This window comes from Apium graveolens, chromosome 11 (genome assembly GCF_009905375.1).
Source record: "Apium graveolens cultivar Ventura chromosome 11, ASM990537v1, whole genome shotgun sequence".
Taxonomy (NCBI): domain Eukaryota; kingdom Viridiplantae; phylum Streptophyta; class Magnoliopsida; order Apiales; family Apiaceae; genus Apium; species Apium graveolens.
This window is the reverse complement of record NC_133657.1, coordinates 3,036,791-3,058,887: the sequence shown is the minus strand read 5'-3', so window position 1 is coordinate 3,058,887 and position 22,097 is coordinate 3,036,791. Positions and strand designations below refer to the sequence as shown.

Genomic DNA, 22,097 nt, shown 5'->3' with positions numbered 1-22,097 from the left:
TTCCGAACCAAACCGTTAATAAAATGAAAAACATCGGTTTGGACAGTTTGGATTAGGCGGTTTCGGTCGGTTTGGAGAATTCTTGCTCAACCCTACTCATAGATATCATATTTTTCGTCATAAGTGGGACATTCCTAACATCATTCAATGTGCAGAAATTACCATCATGTGTCAGAAGTTAAACCGATCCTATTCGATCCGTCTCACAAATAAAATTATTAGCCATAGAGATTTTACCACTGTCTACTTGCTCGTAAATTTTGAACCACTCTATGCGCGGACATATATGGTAAGACACTTCTGAGTAAGAATCCACACATCAGAATGATGCGTGTGATTGGTTGTAACTAGAGCAATATCTTTTTCAGGATTATCACCAACTACATAAGCAGTACCTGTAGCAGTACCTACAGCAGTACCCGCCAATTTATCCTGTTAATTCCTTTTCTTAGTATAGTCAGATTTCCAGTGTTCATTTTCTTTATAGTAATTGCAGACATCATCAGATTTTGAACCCTTAGGAGTTGGTTTTTTTGATTTATACTTCCCGAATATTCCATGTTCGATACTCCCGCCGGCTACCAACCCAACAACCTGATTATTTGTACCTATACCAGCCGCCTTATGTTGCAGCTCTCTAGAATGAAGAGAAGATCTAATATTGTAAAGTATAATGTAACGTAATATGTAACCGAAAAAATATAACTCAAAATGAAACATAAATAAATAAATAATATTAACTGTGAAGCACATGAACCCAGATAATGAAGGTTGGATAAATACAAATAATCAAAATATGGAATTAAAGCTCCAAGTCCGCAACAAGTTCACGGAAAGAAGTTTATTAATATGTTTAAGCCTCCGTGAAGAATAAAATGTCAAAGAACTTCAAGTGGCAAGGAAATATAGTGGTCTGAGTATTGAAGATCAAAGGGTTTCAGTGAATGAAGCAATGAATGACCATCATGCAATATCAATTCAAAACTGTAAAGAGATTGAGTGAATCCAATTCAGTGTTAGTCGTTTGTGAACCAGACCAGTGCACTAAGCGTCAGCACATCAGAAAATGATTAACTTAGTCATGTAGTAGAAATGAAGTACAATATAGAGTGGGCCAAAGACTAGAAAAAAATTGTGTTGTATTGAAAAGAATCGGAAAAGTTTCTAAGTCATAAAATTTACCCTCAAGGAGCAAGCAGAGGAAAAACTTTTTAAGTTATAAAACACCCCCTGTAGGTTCCGGTAGAGTAAATTGTTCTAAGTAACGACTATTGTCCCTCTAGGCTCCAGAAGAAGGAAAGATGCTGAGTAAACTTTTGTTATCCCCTCTAGGCGCCAGAAGAGAAATTCTCCAAGGCAAGAATAGTTCCCTCCAGGCGCCAGAAGGAGACATAATTCTAAATGTTCATATTTCCACTCTAGGAGCTAGTGGAAGTATTGATTCTAAGTAATACTACTTCCACTCTAGGCGCGAGTAGAAATGATTCAATACACTATTAGCGCCAGTACCTGCCTTAGGATTAATTCATTGTTACAACATCACAAAAAAATAACTTGGTTGTAATGAAGCCAAATAATTCAGTTTATGAAAAGTCTACACAAAAGGAGCAGAAGGATTAACTATGTTAATTATATTCTTCAGCAACCAACTGCAACATTTGTGAGAGCTCATTCAAGGCCATTTATTTTGAAAAGCTTGTAACTGTACAGTTATGCTGCTGAATTTATTGTAGCTAATTTTAATTGATTAGAGTGTAGCAATCTCAAGGTTTATATTATAAAATAATATATTATCGAATTGTTTTGTGCACCTTGTTTTGATTTCGTACCATTAACGAAGAACTATAACGAATCGAAAGAATTTGTATGTATCATATTCAAACCACCCATATACGATACTTTGGGACTAACAATCCTCCTCTGGAGAAATAGTATCTTTACTAACAATAAATGATTGCACAAAATTCTCATTTGATAATGATAAATAAACTAACAGAATTAAAGCAACATTCTCATCTTCAACTTTAACATCAATATTACGCAATTCTCATTAAATTGTGTTTAGCTGATCTAAGTGATCTCGAAAAGGCATACATTCCTGCATTCGAAAACTGAATAAACGTTGCTTCAGAAGCAACTTATTTGTAAAGGACTTTGTCATGTAGATACTTTCAAGCTCCAAACATAAACCATATATGGTATCCTCCTCCACAATTTCAGTGAAAATATATCATCTACAAGACACAATAGAAATGTTGAGTGTGCTTTTTCTTCGAGACTGACTATCTCAGCGCTTCCAGAATCAGCCGATTTCAGCCCTGCAGAAATTCGACAGTTGATGTTAGGTGAGGACTAGTCAAGAAATTCAACAATTTATGTTAGTTGAAGACTTACTTGTTCAACTTTTTCTGTGCACCAGGGCATTTAACAAGTTCCATATCTTTCATTTTATCTCTTCTGATCCGAATCCTCCTCGTGATTGCAATATGTATTTGTTTGAACACGGTTAATATGGGGAGATCCCTAAATTTCCTAATGCTTGAGTTGAACACCTCACGGTGATTATTTACAAACATATTACTGGAGAAAGTTGTTCTAAAAGCTGACCTTGACCATTGTTCTCTTGGATTTTGCATTAGCCAGTCATAACACTTAGGTGAAATCTAACAAAAATATTAATACATTTAGATATGGAATATGTTAAAATAAAGATGACAAACAAGTTAAAATATTACCTCCTTCATATCATTCATGTGCAAATTAAACTCCCAAATTGTGGAAGCCCTAGCTGCTTTCCATAACAAATGTCTGAGTGATATGCCCTTGTGTTCCTTGTGAATATTTTGGAATAGGTGCATAACACAAATATGTGTTTAGCTTGGGGAACCACGATTTTGAAAGCATTGATCAAATCCTGGAATATTTGGAGAAAGAAAAAATAAATAACAAAATTATAGTGCCAAAAATAAATAACAAAAGTTGTACCTTCTACCTATCAGAAATAAAAGTCCATTCCCTATCAATTAGGATCATAATATCTTGGCAAAGAAACTGCAAAAACCAAGTCCATGAGTCTATATTCTCAGCCTCCACCACAGCCCATGCCACTGGATACATTCCCTCATTTACATCAATGCCAATAGCTGCCAGGAGTTGACCTCCATAGGGTCCCTTGAGGTGGCATCCAACAAGGACCACTATCTTCCTGCAACTTTCAGAAAATGCCTTCTTGAGTGGGCCTAAGCACACATACATTCTCATAAACCTATCCCTTTCAGCACCTGGTTCTGGATTCTCAATTAATATATTTACTGTTGTCTCATGAAGCACTCTCTTCAATTCATGACCATATTTCCAGACCTGACTATATTGCTCAGAATGTGTTCCATTTATCTTCGTGAGAGCCCTTGTCTTTGCTCTATATACAGCATGCTTGCTAATATGACATTTCAGATCATTGACAATTTTTTGATGGAAGGCATTGCCTGACCAGGAGGGATTCATTCTGATCTCCTTCTCATAGTACTTTGCAATCCATGCACTATTAATTTGCTTCTGGTGAAAAGTAGGCATGCATGTATGTTTTGGATTGAATATCTTTATCTGGTAAGTTGAAGTCTTTCCAGCTGGTTAAGCATAAATCTTCCAGGGGCATGGAGGTTCACAAGTATATTGTACTTTCCTTCCAAAGTTCCTTGATGCCACTATAGGCCTCATTTCCATGATTGCATGTTTTTTAACTGCCTCTCTGAATATTTTTGCATCTCTGAAACACATGGACAACTCAAAAACTGGACTAACATCTGCCTCATCATTGTACACAGGGTACCCTTTAGGCTGATCTTCATCATTTGTATTCCCATCCATTCTTTCATCATCACTACCTTCATAAACACTAGAATGCTCACTATCAACCCCATCTAGGTCATTATCAAACTGATCTCCTTGGTGACCTTTTTCAGCATGGAATCTCTTATCACTAGCACCTAAATCATCAACATTTTCATCAAAAAGCAGGTCATCATCACTGTCATCTTTGTTGGAGTTGTCAGAGTGAAAGCTTCCTTCATCACTATCTTCTGATTCAGGATAGTACATTTCATCACTCTCACCATCTGATTCATCAGCAAATTCATCACCAAATTCATCTTCAAATAATTCTCTAGCTTCCTCCTCCTGTCTAATTTTCGCTTGTGTACTACACGCAAATTCAAACTCCCTAACATTTACCTCATCTTGGCTAAACAGATTGTCATCCTCAACTATAGGGGTTGCCTCTCTTTGTGGTTCCACAATATACTCAATATCTACATTTTGTGTGTTTAATTCAGGTTGGGAACTAGTTAATGGTGGGATGACAACAACATACATTTGAATATATTGGTGGGTATTCATTGTGCACATTAACATCAGTTCTTCATCATATCCAAGACAAATTGACCCCTCTCCATATCAGTCCCTGGAAAACTATACCAATATTTATGATAACCTCCACATTCCCCTAACTCATTCATTATTTGTTCAAGATCTAACATATTGATTTCATCTATACTATAGTCATCAAAATACGTAATACTACCACCAACAAAACTGTTTGGACCACTCTCCATTTCACATTCATAGTTAAGTTTAATGGTAAAATACTCAGGGGCTGCCAAAATATAACGAACATTACGACATGTAGAATAATATATAAATTGAACATCAAAATTGGGGCTTTCACTATATCGAGATATTAATTTAATATCGAAGACAAATAATAACATTATACCTAAAGTGGAATCGAAAACCCTAAAATTCAAGTATATAAACACTGAAATAACAAAATCAAACTCTAGACATTATAAAACTCATATAAACATGATTCTCTAACATTATTAAACCTATATACACTTTAATACAAACAAACCATGATCTCAAAATCATACATAGACATACATATAAATCATATACATAGGTAACGAAATAATACATGTGTATTGAGGACATTCACGAGGCTTGTATAAGTCATGTTCTTCAGGGCTCCGTCTGTACCAACCCATCTTCGTCGATTCCGGACAGAAGCAATGGATTAGGGTTTAATCGCCTTTTCTGGTGAGAATGAAGTCCAACCGGTGCGGGGAAATGGAGGGAATAGGGGTATATGTTACTTTTACACTGTATTTACCAGTATATCCTTGTACTTTTAATATTGAAATGATAATCGATTAACGGAGTTAATTATAGGCTAACGGAAGCGACGCGGGGCACTCAAAACGCTCAATAATTGTGCATTTAGCCATCAAAATGGCACAATGATTGATTTAGCCATCTCCGTGCAAATTAATTATAGTACATGCCAACATACTTCAAAAGTCTAAAAAAGATTAGAATTATGCCTCCTGAACGTTCACCTCGGAGCATGTCGTTTAAGTGCAGTTTATAAACTTAATTCACGTAATTTACAGGTTATTTGCGTGAACTCGTGGGGTTTACCCAGTACGCACCCACATGGTAGCGGCTGCGGATTTCCCGCAGATAAATTTTTTTAAGAGAAATTATTATAAACACTATATTTTTTAAGTTTATTTGTAATTTTATTATTCTTTAAAAATAATTGTAAAAATACGATTTACAATAAAAACAACCAAATATATAACTTATCTGAAAAAATACTGATTTTCTTTTTTATATTTGAGATTACATTAGTTAGGTTACGTGTAAAATCGTATTTTTACAAAAAAACGTATTTTTTGAAAAAACTCGCAAAATTGTCATCGAACCTAATGAGCTTTAAATCTGAACTGGGAGAGAACTCAAATTAGGCTTCTGTAAAAAAAAAAAAAAAAAAAAAAAACATCCAGGCTTGGGCTAAAACAAACCCCTCTTAAAACCCTAAAACCCTACGAAACCCCCCACAAATCTCTCAACACCAAAAATGTCAGAGGAATCAAATCCCATGGAGGAGGCAGAAGCAGCAGAACCCATATCATCCACAAAGCAGCCCAAATCAAAAACCCCCAGAAAGTCTAAAAAAGCCCAAGAAATCGATTCCAAGAAAAGGGCTCTCAAGGGTATTGAATTATCTATTACGAAGCCTTCTTATAATTTACAGCGTGGCTTAGGAACTTTGAGTACTGATTTGAAGAGCCTGAGGTGGCTTCATCTTAATAGGCTTAGTGGGTTTTTGCGAAAACTTATGGGGAGATATAATTGGGATGAGGTTTATGGTGTTTTGAGTGTGCTTTTGAAGAGTACTTGTAAGGATAGGTCTCCGGCCAGGAATCGTACCAAGTACTTGGTACGCGGTCCGACTTGTTGTAATTATATAAATGTGGAACTTATTTAGCTGCTTTAGTTGTTTGATTTAGTTGAATTATGTGTTTAGAAGGGTTTAGTGCTTGTTTAAAGTTTGCGTTTTTATTTGCGGATTGACTAGAATATTTGATGCATTTATAATTGTGAAAGATGGTAAATTTTTCGGAATTTGGTAATTGCCTAAACAAATATGTTTCGTTTTCTGATGGAGGAATGTGATCATTCTGCATAATTTTAGAGCGTAGCAATTTAAACAACCTTTTTATAGTTCAAATTATAGACACATTTAGCTGCTTTAGTTGTTTGATTAAGTTGGAATATGTGTTTAGAAGGGGTTAGTTCTTGTTTAAAGTTTGTGGATTGACTAGGATATTGGTTTTATATGTGTTTCAATTTGTATTGTTTCGTTTTTAAGGTAATACATTGTTTATGAGTGGCTGGAGATTAGATTATTTAACATCCTGTTCAAATGTAGTGATGCTTCTATAATTGTGAAAGATGGTAAATTTTTCGGAATTTGGTAATTGCCTAAACAAATATGTTTCAGTTTCCGATGGAGGGATGTGAAACTGTGATCATTCTGCGTATTTTTAGAACGAAGCAATTTAAACAGCCTTTTTTATATTCCAAATTTCTATAGTGTATGATGAATGATATGATGCTTTGTGGTCAAACAAACATTTAATGTTTATTATCTACTACAATGTAGGCTGCTTTGGAGCTTCTAAAACACACTGATGGTGAAAGTAGTGTTCAAAAAAAATACCAGCATGTATTTGAAACGTGGATGAGAAAGCTTAGCATACACAAAGGCTGGCAGACTAAGGTACAGTATGTTATCATTTGCATAATGGATGTTGTGTTTCTTGAACCTGTCTCTCATTTTAAGAGTGTTTATTATTTATTTTCATCGCTTACCATCAGCTAGTGTCTATATAAATTTTGCTTACCATAAGCTATTGTTTATATATTTCAGTAAACTACTATATTTGATATTAAATTGAGCTTGATTGACAATTATAAGTTCAGAAGCTATCACTTCCATTTTATTTTTTTCTGTGGGTACAAGATCTTAAGCTCAAACACTCAACATCTTAAACAAGGAAGTCCTCAGATGAATGCTTCTGCATAAATGAGAAAAGGATAAAAATAATTAGGTGTTGTGTATTATTATAAAGGCATGTGCACATCGGGTATAGAACGATATGTTGGCTAAACTTTGACGTAAACATCTAGGATGCTAGCTAGGCATGTATGTATCGTAATTGAACACATCTTACTAATCAGCTCATGTTTGTATGTTTTGAACTTTCTAATTGTGGCAGGATAGATTTTTGATTCAACTGGAATTCATCCTGTTTTGTCTAACACAGGGGAAGACTGAAGATGCAAATCAGGCTGTTATATGGTATTCAGCAACATTTTTTCTTAGAAATTATTCGTGTGATGTCTTGCATCAATTATTTATGACTTGTGCATCTTTATATAAGTAAATATCATTTCTAAATTTTTTGATTAAATCAATGTTCAAATAAGAAGTTTTGTTTTGTGAATTGTGATTGATTTTATTGCTTATACCAGGTTAATGCAAGAACGTGAGTTCACGGACAACCCCATTTCGAACTTGGTTGTAGGCTTGGCGTTTTGTCAGGACTGGTATGATACATTATGTAAGGAGTTTCCAGCATTAGACTTAAGAGGATTTAGTGTACCCAGTCAATCAGAGATGTCAGAACCTGCACTGGAAATGTCATTTGACAATCCTAGAAGTCACGTCGCAGAAGAGTTTCAAGAAGATAATTACACAGTTAATTATTCAGATACCTCTATTAGGAATGACAAAGAAATGGAATGTGATGAGCATAAAAAAGTATCCATTGACGCGGTCAGTCACAGGGAAACTCCCCATAGTTTTCATAGGCCACAAAGTTTTTATGTGCATTCAGATGAAAGTGATGAACACGAGGAAGTTACCTTTTCTGGTCATGCGTCTATTTTATATGCCCAAGGTGAGTTTATAAGGTAATTGCAACAAAAGATAAATTTAATAAGTGAAAGATTTAAGGTTTTACAACAAACTATAGACAGGTAGTTACATTGCAAAAATATTTTTGCTCAAAAATATTCTTATGCAAAGAAATAATACATTTAATATGTCCAATGAATAATTGTTCCTGATGCACACGCATTTATGTAAAACATGATTTGAGAAAAGATGAATATAGTTGGGGACAAAGGGTATGTGCACCTTGTAGTAAGTTGAAATGGAAAGTTATTGTGAATAGGTCCTAAAGTGTTTGGTGTAAGATGACAACTCTTTGTTTCCCAAAAATTCTCATGGCGGTTTGAATTTTCTATTGCCCAAATGTTAATTATAATAGTTATTTGTGTATGTAAACAACAATCTAACTGGAAGCTTACATTTTTTATAACATGACATCATTCGAAGGAACTTTTCTTTCATCTGTATGTATATATTTTTACATGTTAAGCTATGGATGTATAGGGTATTTTTTTAAAACTTATTGTACCCGCTCAAAGTTCTGCTAGAAGTTAATTGTTGCCTTTGCTTTTTTATATAGGTCTGGAGCCCTGGTTGCTCGCTTCACGGGTGCTTTACTCGGTTAAAAGCTTAGATGAATTCCTTGATTTGCAAAAAAAAGTACATAATGAGTCATACAAGGGTGCATTGAAGTATTTACGTGCTGCACTTGATTCAACCCCTCCAACGCTCGAGGCCTTGTTTCCTTTGGTACAGGTACTAAAACATATATCTGTGATTTATAAAATTGTTCAAAGCATTCATTCTTCTATACCTTTTTTTGTATAAATGATAAAACATACTGTTACAAAATTTTTATCTCCTTCACAACATCATTTCTGTTACTTTAGTTTTAATTTATCTATTTTGCTTGATCGGTACCGAGATTATATTACTTGAAGTATCTTGTTATATGCTTGTGATTATCGGTACAATTAGTTACCATGTTGTCATGAGAATATGATACTTTGTTCATTCCAAGTCCTCCTTTTTGGGGTGTCCTTGTGAAAATGCTCTTTCATATATCGTATTACTATTATGATTAATTGTTTAACACAATTAATTGTTTAACACAATTAATTGTTTAATAATACGCTTAAGTTGTGTGGAAGCTAGAACTTCGTTGAGATTTATTCACGGTGCACATTTTATTGCCTATATTAAAGATGTAATAAAGTTGAAAGAAAACGAGATTGTAGGGGAGCGCATGAAATTGTTGGAAGGCATAAGAGTAACACATAAGGATCTTCAAGTTGAGATGGAAGGAGTATATACATGCTTGTAGTTTTTCTAGGGACCTCCGACACGCAAAACATCTTTAACTGAGCTAATATTCTGATGTTGTCCATGCTTCTTGGTTCTTTCCACAATCCTTTTGAGTATGGAAATTAGTTCTTTTTCTACCATGAATAGTTCATAGTCGTAGATATTATACATATATTTTAAAATATTAATTGCATGAATTTGGTAAAGAAAAGAAATATTTAGGTGGGTCGAATTATGTCCTAGGCCTAGCATGCATATTTTGTTTCTTTCAAAAAATTGAAGTTCACTTTTAGTTCTGAAGCAACTTTGTTATCTAGATGCTGCTTCTGGGAGATAAAGTCAAGGAGGCTATGAATGAAGTTGAAAAGTTTACTTGTTCAGATACAACACTGTATGCAAGGTAATTTCAGTTCTCATATGTGTAACAGATTGAATTATGTTGAATCTTTTCTTTTCATATTTATAAAAGCCAAATGTTTGAGGTAAACAAGAGATTATGATAAGTATGTTCTTGAATCTTGATGCATATAACCGTGGATAACAGATGACAAGTATAAGCATAATAACAGTGTCGCACTACAAGCTTTGTCATTGCTTCTTACAAAAGCATGGTGTAAATTGTCTGTGGTGGTGCTAGATGATGTGATTTATGTAGGCTTAGTGGTTTCAAAAATACTTGTTCGTTTTTGCTTGTTATAAAGTTTTCTGATTAAGACAGTTTATGTAGAGATTTCTCATTCCCTAATTTATATTTCATTTTTAAAAATGACAGTTAAATTTAAATTGCAATTGCCCCTCCTTCAAATTAAATTGGTTTTTCTAATACCTCTAAAAGTAGCCATTTCTATCATAAAATTGTAAAACCTTTAAGAAGTAGCCATTTTTGTCACAGACTTGCAACCAATTGTAGTGAAAGATAATGTTTCATAATTTTATGCTTATTCTATGATGGTTTCAGATTGAAAGCGAGTCTTTTGGAGCATTTTGATAGCAACAACTACAATTATCTTTCAACATGCTTCGAGGATGCTCTGAAGAAAGATCCAACATGTACACACTCCTTGACAAGACTTCTATGTATGCATCGACAGGGTATGATTCATCTAACTTTTTAATTCTCCAACAACTGTTAAACGTTTTTGAGTATTGAATTAATAATATGATAGTGTGACCGGTCCATTTATCATTTCTTTGTGATATACAGGTTTATCTGGTTAGTTGTTTTCTTTGTTGCTAGCCTGCTGTATTTATTTTAGGTTAGCTTGATTTTTGGACCCTCTCCCTTATACCTACACAAAATAATATAGAGCTCTCCAAGACAAAGGGTACTTTTGGAGTGATATTGTTTGTTGTAAAAGATTTATTGTTTTTAACAAGAATTTTGAGATTTTTATTTACATAAACAATAGATGGTTTCAAAAATAAAGATGATTACTTTCAACTTTATTTAAGTGTATTGTCAAGTTACATTTTAGTGTGTAAACTTACAAAGATAAAGAACGAGTCTCCAAGTATAACAATCTATCATATACATGGTTTCGAGCAAGGATTTTGTTTTGTCACGGCCTCGTATTTTTACTTGGAAAGAAAAGAAATCTGACGTGCTCCTGATTACAGGGGATTATAGTGCTGAAAAACTGTTGGAGATGGTAGCCTTGCACTTAGATGCTACATATGCAGAACGCAACATGTGGAAAGAGTTCGCTTCTTGCTTCCTTAAGTTGTCTTTGAGTGAAGAAGACAGAATATCAACTTGTTTTGCTGGTAATAATGAAATCTTGGAAGAGCAATCGAGGAATTTCAATAGAAAGTCAGTTATAGTTGTTGACAGTGTTATGGGTAAGGACTGGATATTGCGTTGCAGATGGTGGCAGACCCGTCACTTCAGCCGAAGTATACTTGTGTCAGAATTAGAAGCAGGTATCATTTCACATCTATCTTTAAGTACAGAATATTTGGCAAGTAAGATCTGCAAACTTATTATTTGCCTCAAGTTGTGTGAAAGAACAAGCTAACTGAAGTCATTGAACGTTAAGATTTAGTCTAGAACAGCTTTGACTTGTATTAATCCTTTCATTTTCATCTGTCTTGTTATATTAACTTATGGATCTGTTACAATGTCAACAGGTGATATGCAGCTTCTAACTTACAAAGCAGCCTCAGCTTGTCATCTTTATGGGCGAGATTTTGAGTATGTTAGGAAGGTGCTGGATTGTTTAGAGAAAGATGGAAATAATAGTGATATGTTCTCATTTTTGCAGGTTCACATGCAGAATTCTGTTGGATTCTATCATAATTATAAAAGGAATGTTAATTAAGATTTATTTTTTAGCCCCTTTTTAATGCAAAGGCATGCCAGTGTCGGTCATCTTTTGGCTAAGTATTTCGAAGTTTAAACTAATAAAACAATTCTGGTGGTCTTTATTATATTATGTTAAGTATATTTAAACAGTGGTTTTTTATTATCTTACCCCCTGCTTTGACTGGCTTTTTAAATTTTAAATATGATAGCCATGTTAACGGGCGTATTTGGGTTGTTCAGGACCCTGTTTTTTGGAAAGTTGAATTACATTTGATGTCGGCTCAAACATTACCTGTATTATCACTCGAAATTCCACTAATGAATCTTTTGTAGCTTCTTTTATATATGGTTTCGAACTTGCATGGACTGAAGAGCTCTCTGGGATGATTTGTTATATGTTTCTAATGATTTCACTAATTGGGATGGCATTCACACGGCATCATGGTGTTTATTTGGGGATTTTAATGTGTCTTGGGGCCAGATGGAACAAATTCTGATGAGAGTTATTAGACAACTGGGATGCTGGGTTTTCGAAACTTCATCAATGGAACGGCACTAGCAGATCTTCATTACAATGGGAATTTATACACCTGGTGTGACAGCTGCTGCAACAGCCCTATTCAGAGAAAGTTGGTTCGAGTAATGGTGAATGATGTTTGGTCGGAAAAATATTTGTTATCTCTGGTAATTTTTCTTCCTCGTGGTTTGTCGGATCATAATCCTGCTATGGTGGACATGGGTGTGCCAATTGATGTTAAAAAGCCTTTTCATTTTTTTCAGCATTCATCGGAACATCCTCAATTCATGGCAAAAGTTGAAGAAGACTGGAGCACAGACATTGGAAGCGACCCCTTGTACTGTACATTCTTACCAGCAAAATTAATCTTGGAAAAATCGCTATGTAAAAGGCCTTGATAGATCTGTTGTGAATCTTCACTCTTCTGTTGAAATAGCTCGAGATAATCTCTTACAATTCCAAAGCAACATGCCTGCATGCCCGAGTACAGTCAATTCCTCGAGGAAGAATTACTGAGTACTTACTAAGGCTCTTTCAGCTGAACAAACGTTTCTGAAGCTAAAATCCAGAGTTCACTGGCTCGACAAAGGGGATGGTAACAACACTTCTTTCTTGGAAAGTTGTAAATGCAGATGGAATTAAAATAAAATTCTCTCTCTGTTAGATGATTCAGGAAATGAACATAGAACTCATCAAGGCATAGCTGAAGTTGCTGTCCACTACTATTCGGATTTGCTGGGTAAGAGCATTACCAACAAGCTCCTGAGAGCAACTCCAACACTACCTTCAATCATGCTCCTAAGTCAAATTATGAAGAAATGAACTTCAAAATCATCTCCAACAAGCTCCTAATCACTCCTCAAAATTTAAAAATATTCAAATGTTTCCTCAACAATGAGTGATACTCCCTCGTAAATTAGTTTAATAATAATTTCTCTCTTTCTCATGGTTCAATAAAATTAATTTTGTTTATGTGTACATATACTTAATTACTAAAAAATGAATAGGGAGTAAGTTTAAGGAGGATTGTTGGAGAAAATGTGTAATATTATCTCCTAAAATAGTTAAGAGCTAATTTATTTATATTATTTATAGAGAGAATTGGAGAAGATTGTTGGAGTTGCTCTAACTACACTCTTAAGTCATATATTGAGGAGGATGTGTTAAAATTTCACTCAATGGTCTCCTAAGTCTTTCTCAAATATTTAGGAGTTTTAGAACAAGTCCTAACAGCTTTCTTATACAAGCTCTTAAATCCAATTATAAGGAATTTGACACAAATTTATGCTCCAATATTATCTTAGTACTTTTTTTTAAATCATTAAAATATCGCTTTCATACCTTATCTTTTAAGAAACACTAGCCCTCTCTTATATTACCTTTATTAATAAAAAAATTGTTCCTCACTCTTTCTTTCATTTCTTTTTCTCTCTTTCTTCTACTTTTTGCCCATATCTTTTCAAGTTTATTATTATAATAATAATAAGGGATGAGTTTAGGGATTGTTGTTGGAGTTGAAACATTAAATTATGTCTTAATTTGCTAAGAGTTAATATTTTATAATATTTATAAATTTTATAATATTTATAAGGAAGTTACTAGCGTACTGTTTGACTTAAAATCCTTCTCAAACTTAAGACTCTCTTCTCTCCTCACTTCATTCTTTATTAATATATATTACACCTTATCAATTTTGTTCAAGTGTCACATTTTTTTGTTCAAATCTTGCAAGTACATTTAATAATAAAAAATAATTTAAGAGGCATGAATAAGGAGATTGTTGGAGATGAACAATATTATTATATCTTAAATAATTAGGATTTAATAATTCACATTTGGAGCTTACAATAGCTCTACTTCCAACAAAATCAGGTGGAAACCAATGTCCATTTCCTACATTAGTAATCCATGCGCATTAGTATATCAGGTTGATTTGGGTTAAAATTTGAAAAACCCTAACCCAACTTATTTAATTCGATTTTAGTAATTAGTTACCCCAATTAAAATTCGGTTTAATTTTTATCGAATTGGATCGGCTAGAAGGGTCGGGTAGGATCGGTTTGATTCATCCTTTTCCTTATAACTCTTTTTCCAACAATCCTTTCCATGCTCATCTGTATGAAACTTGTAATTCTGAACCTTATCATACTTTCACTAAAAATTGCATTAACATAGAACATCAATTAACCTCTCAAGTCTGCCCAAATTTTCCTGATTATCGAAAACTAAAACAGGAGTAAGTGTAGTTGAAGATGGATTTACCATATATAAGAACAACTCCTTAACAAGATTTAAAGAATGTTTAGTGATAGAAAAATCAATAGTAAAAGTGTTAGCAATGTCCGGGGAATGATCAGCTTCTATACCATTTGTCATGATCTTGACAACATGAACAAGTAATTTAAGCTACTGAATATAAAAAAGTACCATAATTTAAAATGTGAAAAAAAATAGTGTTTGAAGTCAATTTTCGCCAAAGACTACGCTCCAATATTAAATTTGTATCGGGTTTTTGGATAGAGATTATAAAAAAAATGTATAAATAATAATTACATAATTAGGGTTTGAAATATTTGGAACTGTTTTTGAGAATAGGTTAATCGATAATGATCTTTTGGATCCCTATCAAGATGCCGACGTACCCTTATTTATAGGGATCAATTCCACGTAGTTCTATACAGTATCGGTTATGATTGCGTTAGACCCAGCCCATTACTATACTTTGGCGGCAAGTATCGTTATTATGAAAGTGACAATACTTTTGCGGCAAGTCATCAATATAATAGTATTGGAATTCTAGATCATTCCCCGCCTTCGTTATTAGACTGTAATGTCTTGATATAAAGTCGTTGAGCCCATTATGCTAATTTGAAGTAGTCCCAATAATATACTGACCATCATTAGTGAATAGTCTCTATTGTTACTTTATATTCGCAAATGAGTTTTTTGGCTTACCCTTTATTGTGAAGTCATCAGTGGTACACTTGCTGTAGAGGTTTAAAGAACCAATAATATGAGTTGTTGCCGATCCAGCACTAAATATTTAAAGTTTTGATATAGTATCAACAAGTCCCCAAGATTTTTGAGACTTTAAGTTTCGGAAATCTTCAGTAAAATTGAGGTTTGTTAGGTAATGAATTACACACAAAGGGGGGAGGGGGTGAATGTGTTTTTGTGTTTTTATGCTTTTTTGAAGTTTTAATGGTTGTGAACAAAGTAAATTAAATCTTACAGTAAGATGTGTTAAAATTGAATTTAAACAAGCAATAACAGTGAACACAAATCTTTCAAAACTCACTTAATTTTATATTAAAATTAAGAATGTTTTGCTACAAAATTTCTAGGCTCTTTGTTAAAAAAGAGCTTAGCTTCTTCCTTGAGAGAATACAAGATTTTTCTGACCAGTGTTAATTTTATATGATAGTTAACTACTGGTTTACACAGTGTATAATAAGAGATGCTATTCACTTTAGTAAACTGTCACCAATCATATCATTTTGAGAAAGGTATATCTTCCATTTCTTGCTTAGCATATCTTTGCATATTGTGTTAACTTTGATCTGCCTTTGTCAGTTAATCTTCACCCTTGATCTTGCACACTCTTCAAGCTGCTTTTTGTAGACTTGTCAATCCAACTGGTTGGATTGTTTGTTGATTGTTAATCTTGGATATTGAACTGGACTGCAATTTGTACTTTGAGATTTTACCTCGAGATCTCCAGTTAGGCATATAGAGAACTTGACATCTCGATAAATATATTGGCTTATCGAGATCTCTAATACTCCATAGTTGATTTGACTTGTAGAGGTCTCTGAGTTCTCTATAAGAGAATTTAGCTTGTCGAGATCTCTCCACTTCATGTCTTCACTTTGGCTTATCGATATCTCTGAGTTCTCTAGTGACTTATTGACTTGTCGATAACTCAGAATTCTCTAGTGATATTTGACTTGTCGATAACTCAGAGTTCTCCCGTGATATTTGACTTGTCGATAACTCTGAGTTCTTTAGTGAATAAATGACATGTCGATATCTTCAATCTTTATGTCTTCAATTTGGTTTGTCGATATCTCTGAGTTCTCTAGTAGCTTTCCTGAGTTCTCTATAAGTCATTCTGGAGTTCTCGAATGACTTCTCCATAACACTAAATTTGTGACTTGTAGAGATCTTGACTTAGAACATTTTTCTCAAAACATATTTATTTAACTCCAAACTTCTTCATAATTCTTCTGAGGCATGATCTTCTTGATCTTCTTCCAGATAGAATTCTTAGGTTTGATACTGTTTAAAGAAAAAGACTTCAGTCTGTTCTTTAACATTTTTACAGACTTTAAATGTTACAATACAAAATGCAAACTAAGATTATAATACAACTTAATTAGGGTTGTCAATTTGACTTAATCTTATTATTGTACATGCATGTCTTGCACAACAAGGTTGACAAAATTAATCTCCTCTCATGTGTGATTTTACAATAAAAATAATGACCATCTAATTATTGTACCTTTTACTGTAGTGCCAGTGACAAAATAGTTGTAGTTTTATTTCAGCTGCTAGAACCACTCATGCCGATGCATTCCATAAAATACGTTAGGATCAGAAATTTCAATTTTTTGGGGGTTTTTTTTTATCTCTTGACGACCCAATAAAATTACTTATATCATATTATGTGTTTTTCAATACTCATTCGGCAAACACAAAGTAATAAAAAACAAACTTCTTCTGGTGATGACCCACTAGAATCATCTTTCATATCCTTCGGCATGAATGCATTACATTGTAGTGGATCAAGTGATATAAAGTATTTGGTAGCGAGATAACTAATAGAATATAGCTTCATGTCGATGACTGTAGAATTTGTGTTTTGACCTTCTTTCGTTATTAACATCATTTGCTTTGTTTATTACTTGACAATCTCTTTTGTACCATCTGTCTTCACTGTCATCGGCAGGAGATGTTGTTGATCCTAATTTCTATTGCTCTACAACTCTTCATGCCAATGCACATATACATATTATTATTATTGGGATTTTACTATCCTTTGTATTGACAACCCAGTAAAATTTCGTTGCTTGATCTAGATGATTAAACTCTTATTTTGTACCACTATTGAAAACGCATCGACGTTATGCATCCTTGAAAGTTCTTAAGGTCCAAGTTCCCGGAATTTCATTAAAATATTTTTTTTGCCAAATCATAAAATGGCGAAAAAGTTGTTCGCCAAAGCATTAAAGTGGGTGAAAAAATTGTCGTCGCCAAAGCAAAGAATAGCGAAAAAGTTATCCGCCGAAGCATAACATTAGCAAAAAAGTTGTTGTCACCAAATCATCGAATGGCGAAAAAGTTGTTCGCCAAAGCATTAAAATTGGCAAAAAAATTGTTGTCACCAAAGCATATGAATGGAGAAAAAGTTGTTATTCAAAGCATAAAATCGATGAAAAAGTTGTTGTCATCAAAGCATTCGAATGGCGAAAAGGTTTTTCACCAAAGCGTACAAATGATGGAAAAATTATTTCATCGATGCATAAAAATGGCGGATAATTATTCTTGCTGAAGCAAATGTGATCAAATTTGAGTAGGATGTCAATGCAGTTTCTATTTTTTAAAGAAAATCTCAAGAAAAAAGATTACCTCGTTGGAAGAACAACTCCATCATGGCGAAACCGTCGAGGTAAATGCCAAAGCTAAATGGATTAGTGTTGGCATCAACATGAGATTAGAAATGGTTAAAGTAGCAAGTTTGGACTTCAAGAAATACATATCATATGAGTTAAAAGCACTTGAACTAGAGGAAACTGATGATGGTGATGAAGGGATTGACACTCTTGATGCCGAACCAACATATGATGACGCAGATCGAGGAAAAAAATTATGGAGACTTGGTACTTGACTTTTCAAGTAGTACATACTTATGACATATCAGATGCCAGGACGAAACGAAGGGAGGCCGATGCACTCCGATTGAAAGTTCTACAGCTCCAGAGAGAAAAATTCGAGCTACAAGAGAAGGTGTTTCGTGAAGTATTAGAGGCCGTAGTCACCAAGCCGAGGAAAGATTGAATTATATGATTATCAAATTATATGATTTGTTGGTTGTATTGGAGTAGCCCATTTAAAATTATAATTATTATATTAACAATAATACTTCATTTGTTCCATTTTTCTTGCTCATCAATCAAAATTGACCTTTTATTCTATTAAAATAAAAAGAATGATAAGTAACATAAAGTAAAATTAGTACAATAATATTGATCTTTTACTTACCTTTTATTTACCATAATTATTAAGATGGACAACATTTTCAGCACAAATTAAAATGATAATATTGGACAAATAAATAAGGACAGAGTGAATATATTATTCTTATTTTACGTACATGATTTGACACAACAATATTAATTTAATATATATCTCAAACTTGTTTTTGAATATTTTAAGTGATTTATTTATATATCTCATGGTCAATGTTATTGTTAGTATAATTTTTAACAAAACTGAAATATGAATGTTTTTTAATCATAAATATTAATATAAATTTAATTTTTAAGAATATAATTATTCATTATTTTTTCAAACTACACCGCATCACATTTTTGCGGTATAATTTGCATGACAATTTACTTGCCGTAGTTGTTGTTGCACTATTTGATCAAACCGCATCAAACCGCATATGCGGTTCAGTTCTTTTCACTAAAAAGTTTATTAAGCCGAAAAATGAATGTGTAATTTGAACATAAATAACTTCCGAATTTTAGGATCTATTTATCTACTCTCTTCATCCAAATAGATTTTTAACATTTAGTAAAATAGAGTGTTTGACATGCATCTTAAGAATTTTATCTAGCATAGTTTTATAATTTATTTTGAAACTTTTCTTTTTCGAAATAAAAATTTGAACACAGAAGAAAAAAATTTAAAAAATAAATCATGAAACTATACTAAATAAGCCTTTCGCGTCGATCACTCATCTGCTAAGTGTAAAGTGTAGTTTCTACTCAGCTACGTCGAGTTCCCTATGCTGGCAGATTGCCTGAGCAGGAGGGAAGTGAATCAGAACTAAGTTAGAGGAGCTGAAATGATGAAAAGTAGTTGGGTGTGGATGAAGTCCCTCAAAACGTACCACAAACATAGCCTTCACAAATCACAGAAAATTAATCTACTCTGATTTATTAAATGGATATAAGTGCAGTGCAAGTCATGTGGTCAAGGGTCACAGGTGATGGTCTATGTTATGGTCAATTAAGTACTTTAATCAGTCCTATACACATCGAGACAGATAACCCATTTACCCAAATGCTCCTTTTTTGGCCAGTGGTCCATTTTCGATATCTCCATCCCATCATCATCATCTTCTCTGTCTTGTTGTTTGAGTAATAATCAAGAGGAATCAGGATACACTATCTGGGGGCAGTTGAAGTTACAATGTCTTGTGCACATAATTCAGTTTGGCTAGCTAAGCTCTTTGTTTGTCAAGGACCACCCCCCTTCGACACCCCATGTGACATTATGGCTTATCCTCTGTTCTAGTACTATACGTTCACTATTTACACACATTTCGAGAATTTTATAAAGTATAGTTTCATAATGTTTTTTCTAATAAAAGTTTAATTTTTTTTTTAAATATTATGGAGTTATGTTTTAAATGAGTATTGAAAAGCGTGTCAAAAAATAATGTATATAATTGAATGGGAGAGTGGGAGTATATATTAGTCTCTTTCGATATTAGTCTCTTTCCCAACTCCAAACCAGTGATTCAAAGGACGGGAAATCGGAATTAGGCGGTAGAGATATTTTATAGTTTTTTCGTTCTTTTCAGTTTTTTAGATCTAGTCGAAAAGATGGGAATTGAAATTAGTCGATAGAGATATTTTATACTTATTTCGTCATTTTTTAGTTGTTATATTTGATTTTAAAGCAAATAAATTGATCAAAGTTTGATAGAGTTTTATTAATATTTTATAATGAAAAAAAATTATATCACACTGTAAAGTACTTTTTAATCTCCTTTAATACTTAAGCTTCAGTTTTTTAAAATAATATAAGAACAATATTTAATTTTGGTCAAAAATTGATCAATTTAATCGATAATAAACAAATATGACAACTAAAAAAGGACGGATGAAGTAGTAATTATTCGAATAATTGGTAAATAATCGGGATATAAATTGATTTTATCTAAAAAATCTAGATTTATTAATCATCATATATTATTTTAAGAAAAATAAATTATAATTAATCATATTTTAATATTAAATGAGTAGAATATCTCAAAATAATTAATTAGATAATTAATAATTGAAATCGATAATTGTTAGAACAGACTTTTAAGCACCCCGCCCGATACTATCTATGTGCTTGTACTTCCTTGTCAAGTTATAACTACAGTTGTAAAAATACAAAGGGGGTACAATCATACATTCTTTCGTGCATGCATTTTCGCCTTCCATCTTGTCGTCTATAAGACTATAATAATTTGTTGTCATCCCTAACATTTTAATACTTTTATATAAATAAAAATATAATTTAAAAGTTGATCCAAAAATCTAAATTTAAATCATTAATTAATCCAAATTCTTATCCAAATTTCTGACGAGATCCAACAGTATTATCCAAATTTTGATCCAAATTATTTTTACATATTATAATACATAAATATTATGTTAAAATCTTATTTTTAAATTTAATGAATAACCGTTATCAACTATTTATATTATATTTGATAGATTATTTAAATCAAAGACAAAAAATTTTAATATACGTAAAAATAATTAAAAATTATATGCATAATTGATGAGAAACACATTCATTTTATTAATTAAGATATAAAGAATTATTAATATTTATTAATTATTCACAAATTAATTTTAAATCTAATAAACTCAAATATATTAATAAGAAAACTATTATTTTATATTAAATCAAATTTGGATTAGTGAATAGTGGTGATCCAAATTTGGATTAGTACTATTCACTGATCCAAATTTTCACTGTTTAAGGAGAATTTGGGAAAATTTGCCCCAAATTTGGATTGCTGCTAGTGCTAGAGATATCCTGAGGCCATCTCCAACAGTTTTGATCCAAAAATCCAAATTTGGATCAACAACTGATTCAAATTCTGATCCAAATTTCTGATGAATTTGATCCAAATTACCTTTTACATATTATAATATGAAAATATCATATTAAACTCTTTATTTTTAAATTTTATATTTAAACATGAATACTGATCCAAATTTTCACTGTTGAAGGAGAATTTGGGAAAATCTGCCCCAAATTTAGATCATTGCTAGTGTCAGAGATGTCCTGAGTCATCTCCAACAGTTTTGATCCAAAAATTCAAATTTGGATCACCAACTGATTCAAATTCGGATCCAAATTTCTGATGAATTTGATCCAAATTTTGATCCAATAAATTACCTTTTACATATTATAATATGAAAATATCATATTAAACTCTTTATTTTTAAATTTTATATTTAAACATCAATAACTATTTATATTATATCTAATAAATTAATTAAATAAAAAATAATTTCTTTTACCACACTTAAAAAATATAGACTAAATTAGCTAAAAATATATTAATTTCATTAATTAACATCTAAAATATCATTAACATTCATTAATTAACCACAAATTTTAAATCAAATATACTAAAATTATAAAACTAATAAAAT

The 22,097-nt window shown here is 32.6% G+C and overlaps 1 protein-coding gene across 1 annotated transcript; it reads left to right on the top strand.

Moving 5' to 3' along the window:
- Positions 1 to 5,819: 5,819 nt before the first annotated feature.
- Positions 5,820 to 13,395, top strand: LOC141697523 (uncharacterized). The gene is made up of 10 exons (XM_074501929.1): positions 5,820 to 6,280; positions 7,007 to 7,123; positions 7,623 to 7,705; positions 7,879 to 8,306; positions 8,880 to 9,055; positions 9,922 to 10,004; positions 10,563 to 10,696; positions 11,222 to 11,524; positions 11,732 to 12,590; positions 12,687 to 13,395. The coding sequence occupies exons 1-9, from the start codon at positions 5,918 to 5,920 to the stop codon at positions 11,920 to 11,922; spliced, it is 1,878 nt and encodes a 625-aa protein (XP_074358030.1). The 5' UTR covers positions 5,820 to 5,917; the 3' UTR covers positions 11,923 to 12,590; positions 12,687 to 13,395.
- The last annotated feature ends 8,702 nt before the right edge of the window (positions 13,396 to 22,097 follow it).

Excerpts from the sequence above, each read along its gene's own strand:
- LOC141697523 (XM_074501929.1), top strand. The coding sequence starts at position 5,918 with ATGTCAGAGGAATCAAATCCCATGGAGGAGGCAGAAGCAGCAGAACCC. Across the intron at positions 8,307-8,879 it reads GTCTATTTTATATGCCCAAG|GTCTGGAGCCCTGGTTGCTC; the intron begins GTGAGTTTATAA and ends TTTTTTATATAG. Across the intron at positions 10,005-10,562 it reads GATACAACACTGTATGCAAG|ATTGAAAGCGAGTCTTTTGG; the intron begins GTAATTTCAGTT and ends TGATGGTTTCAG.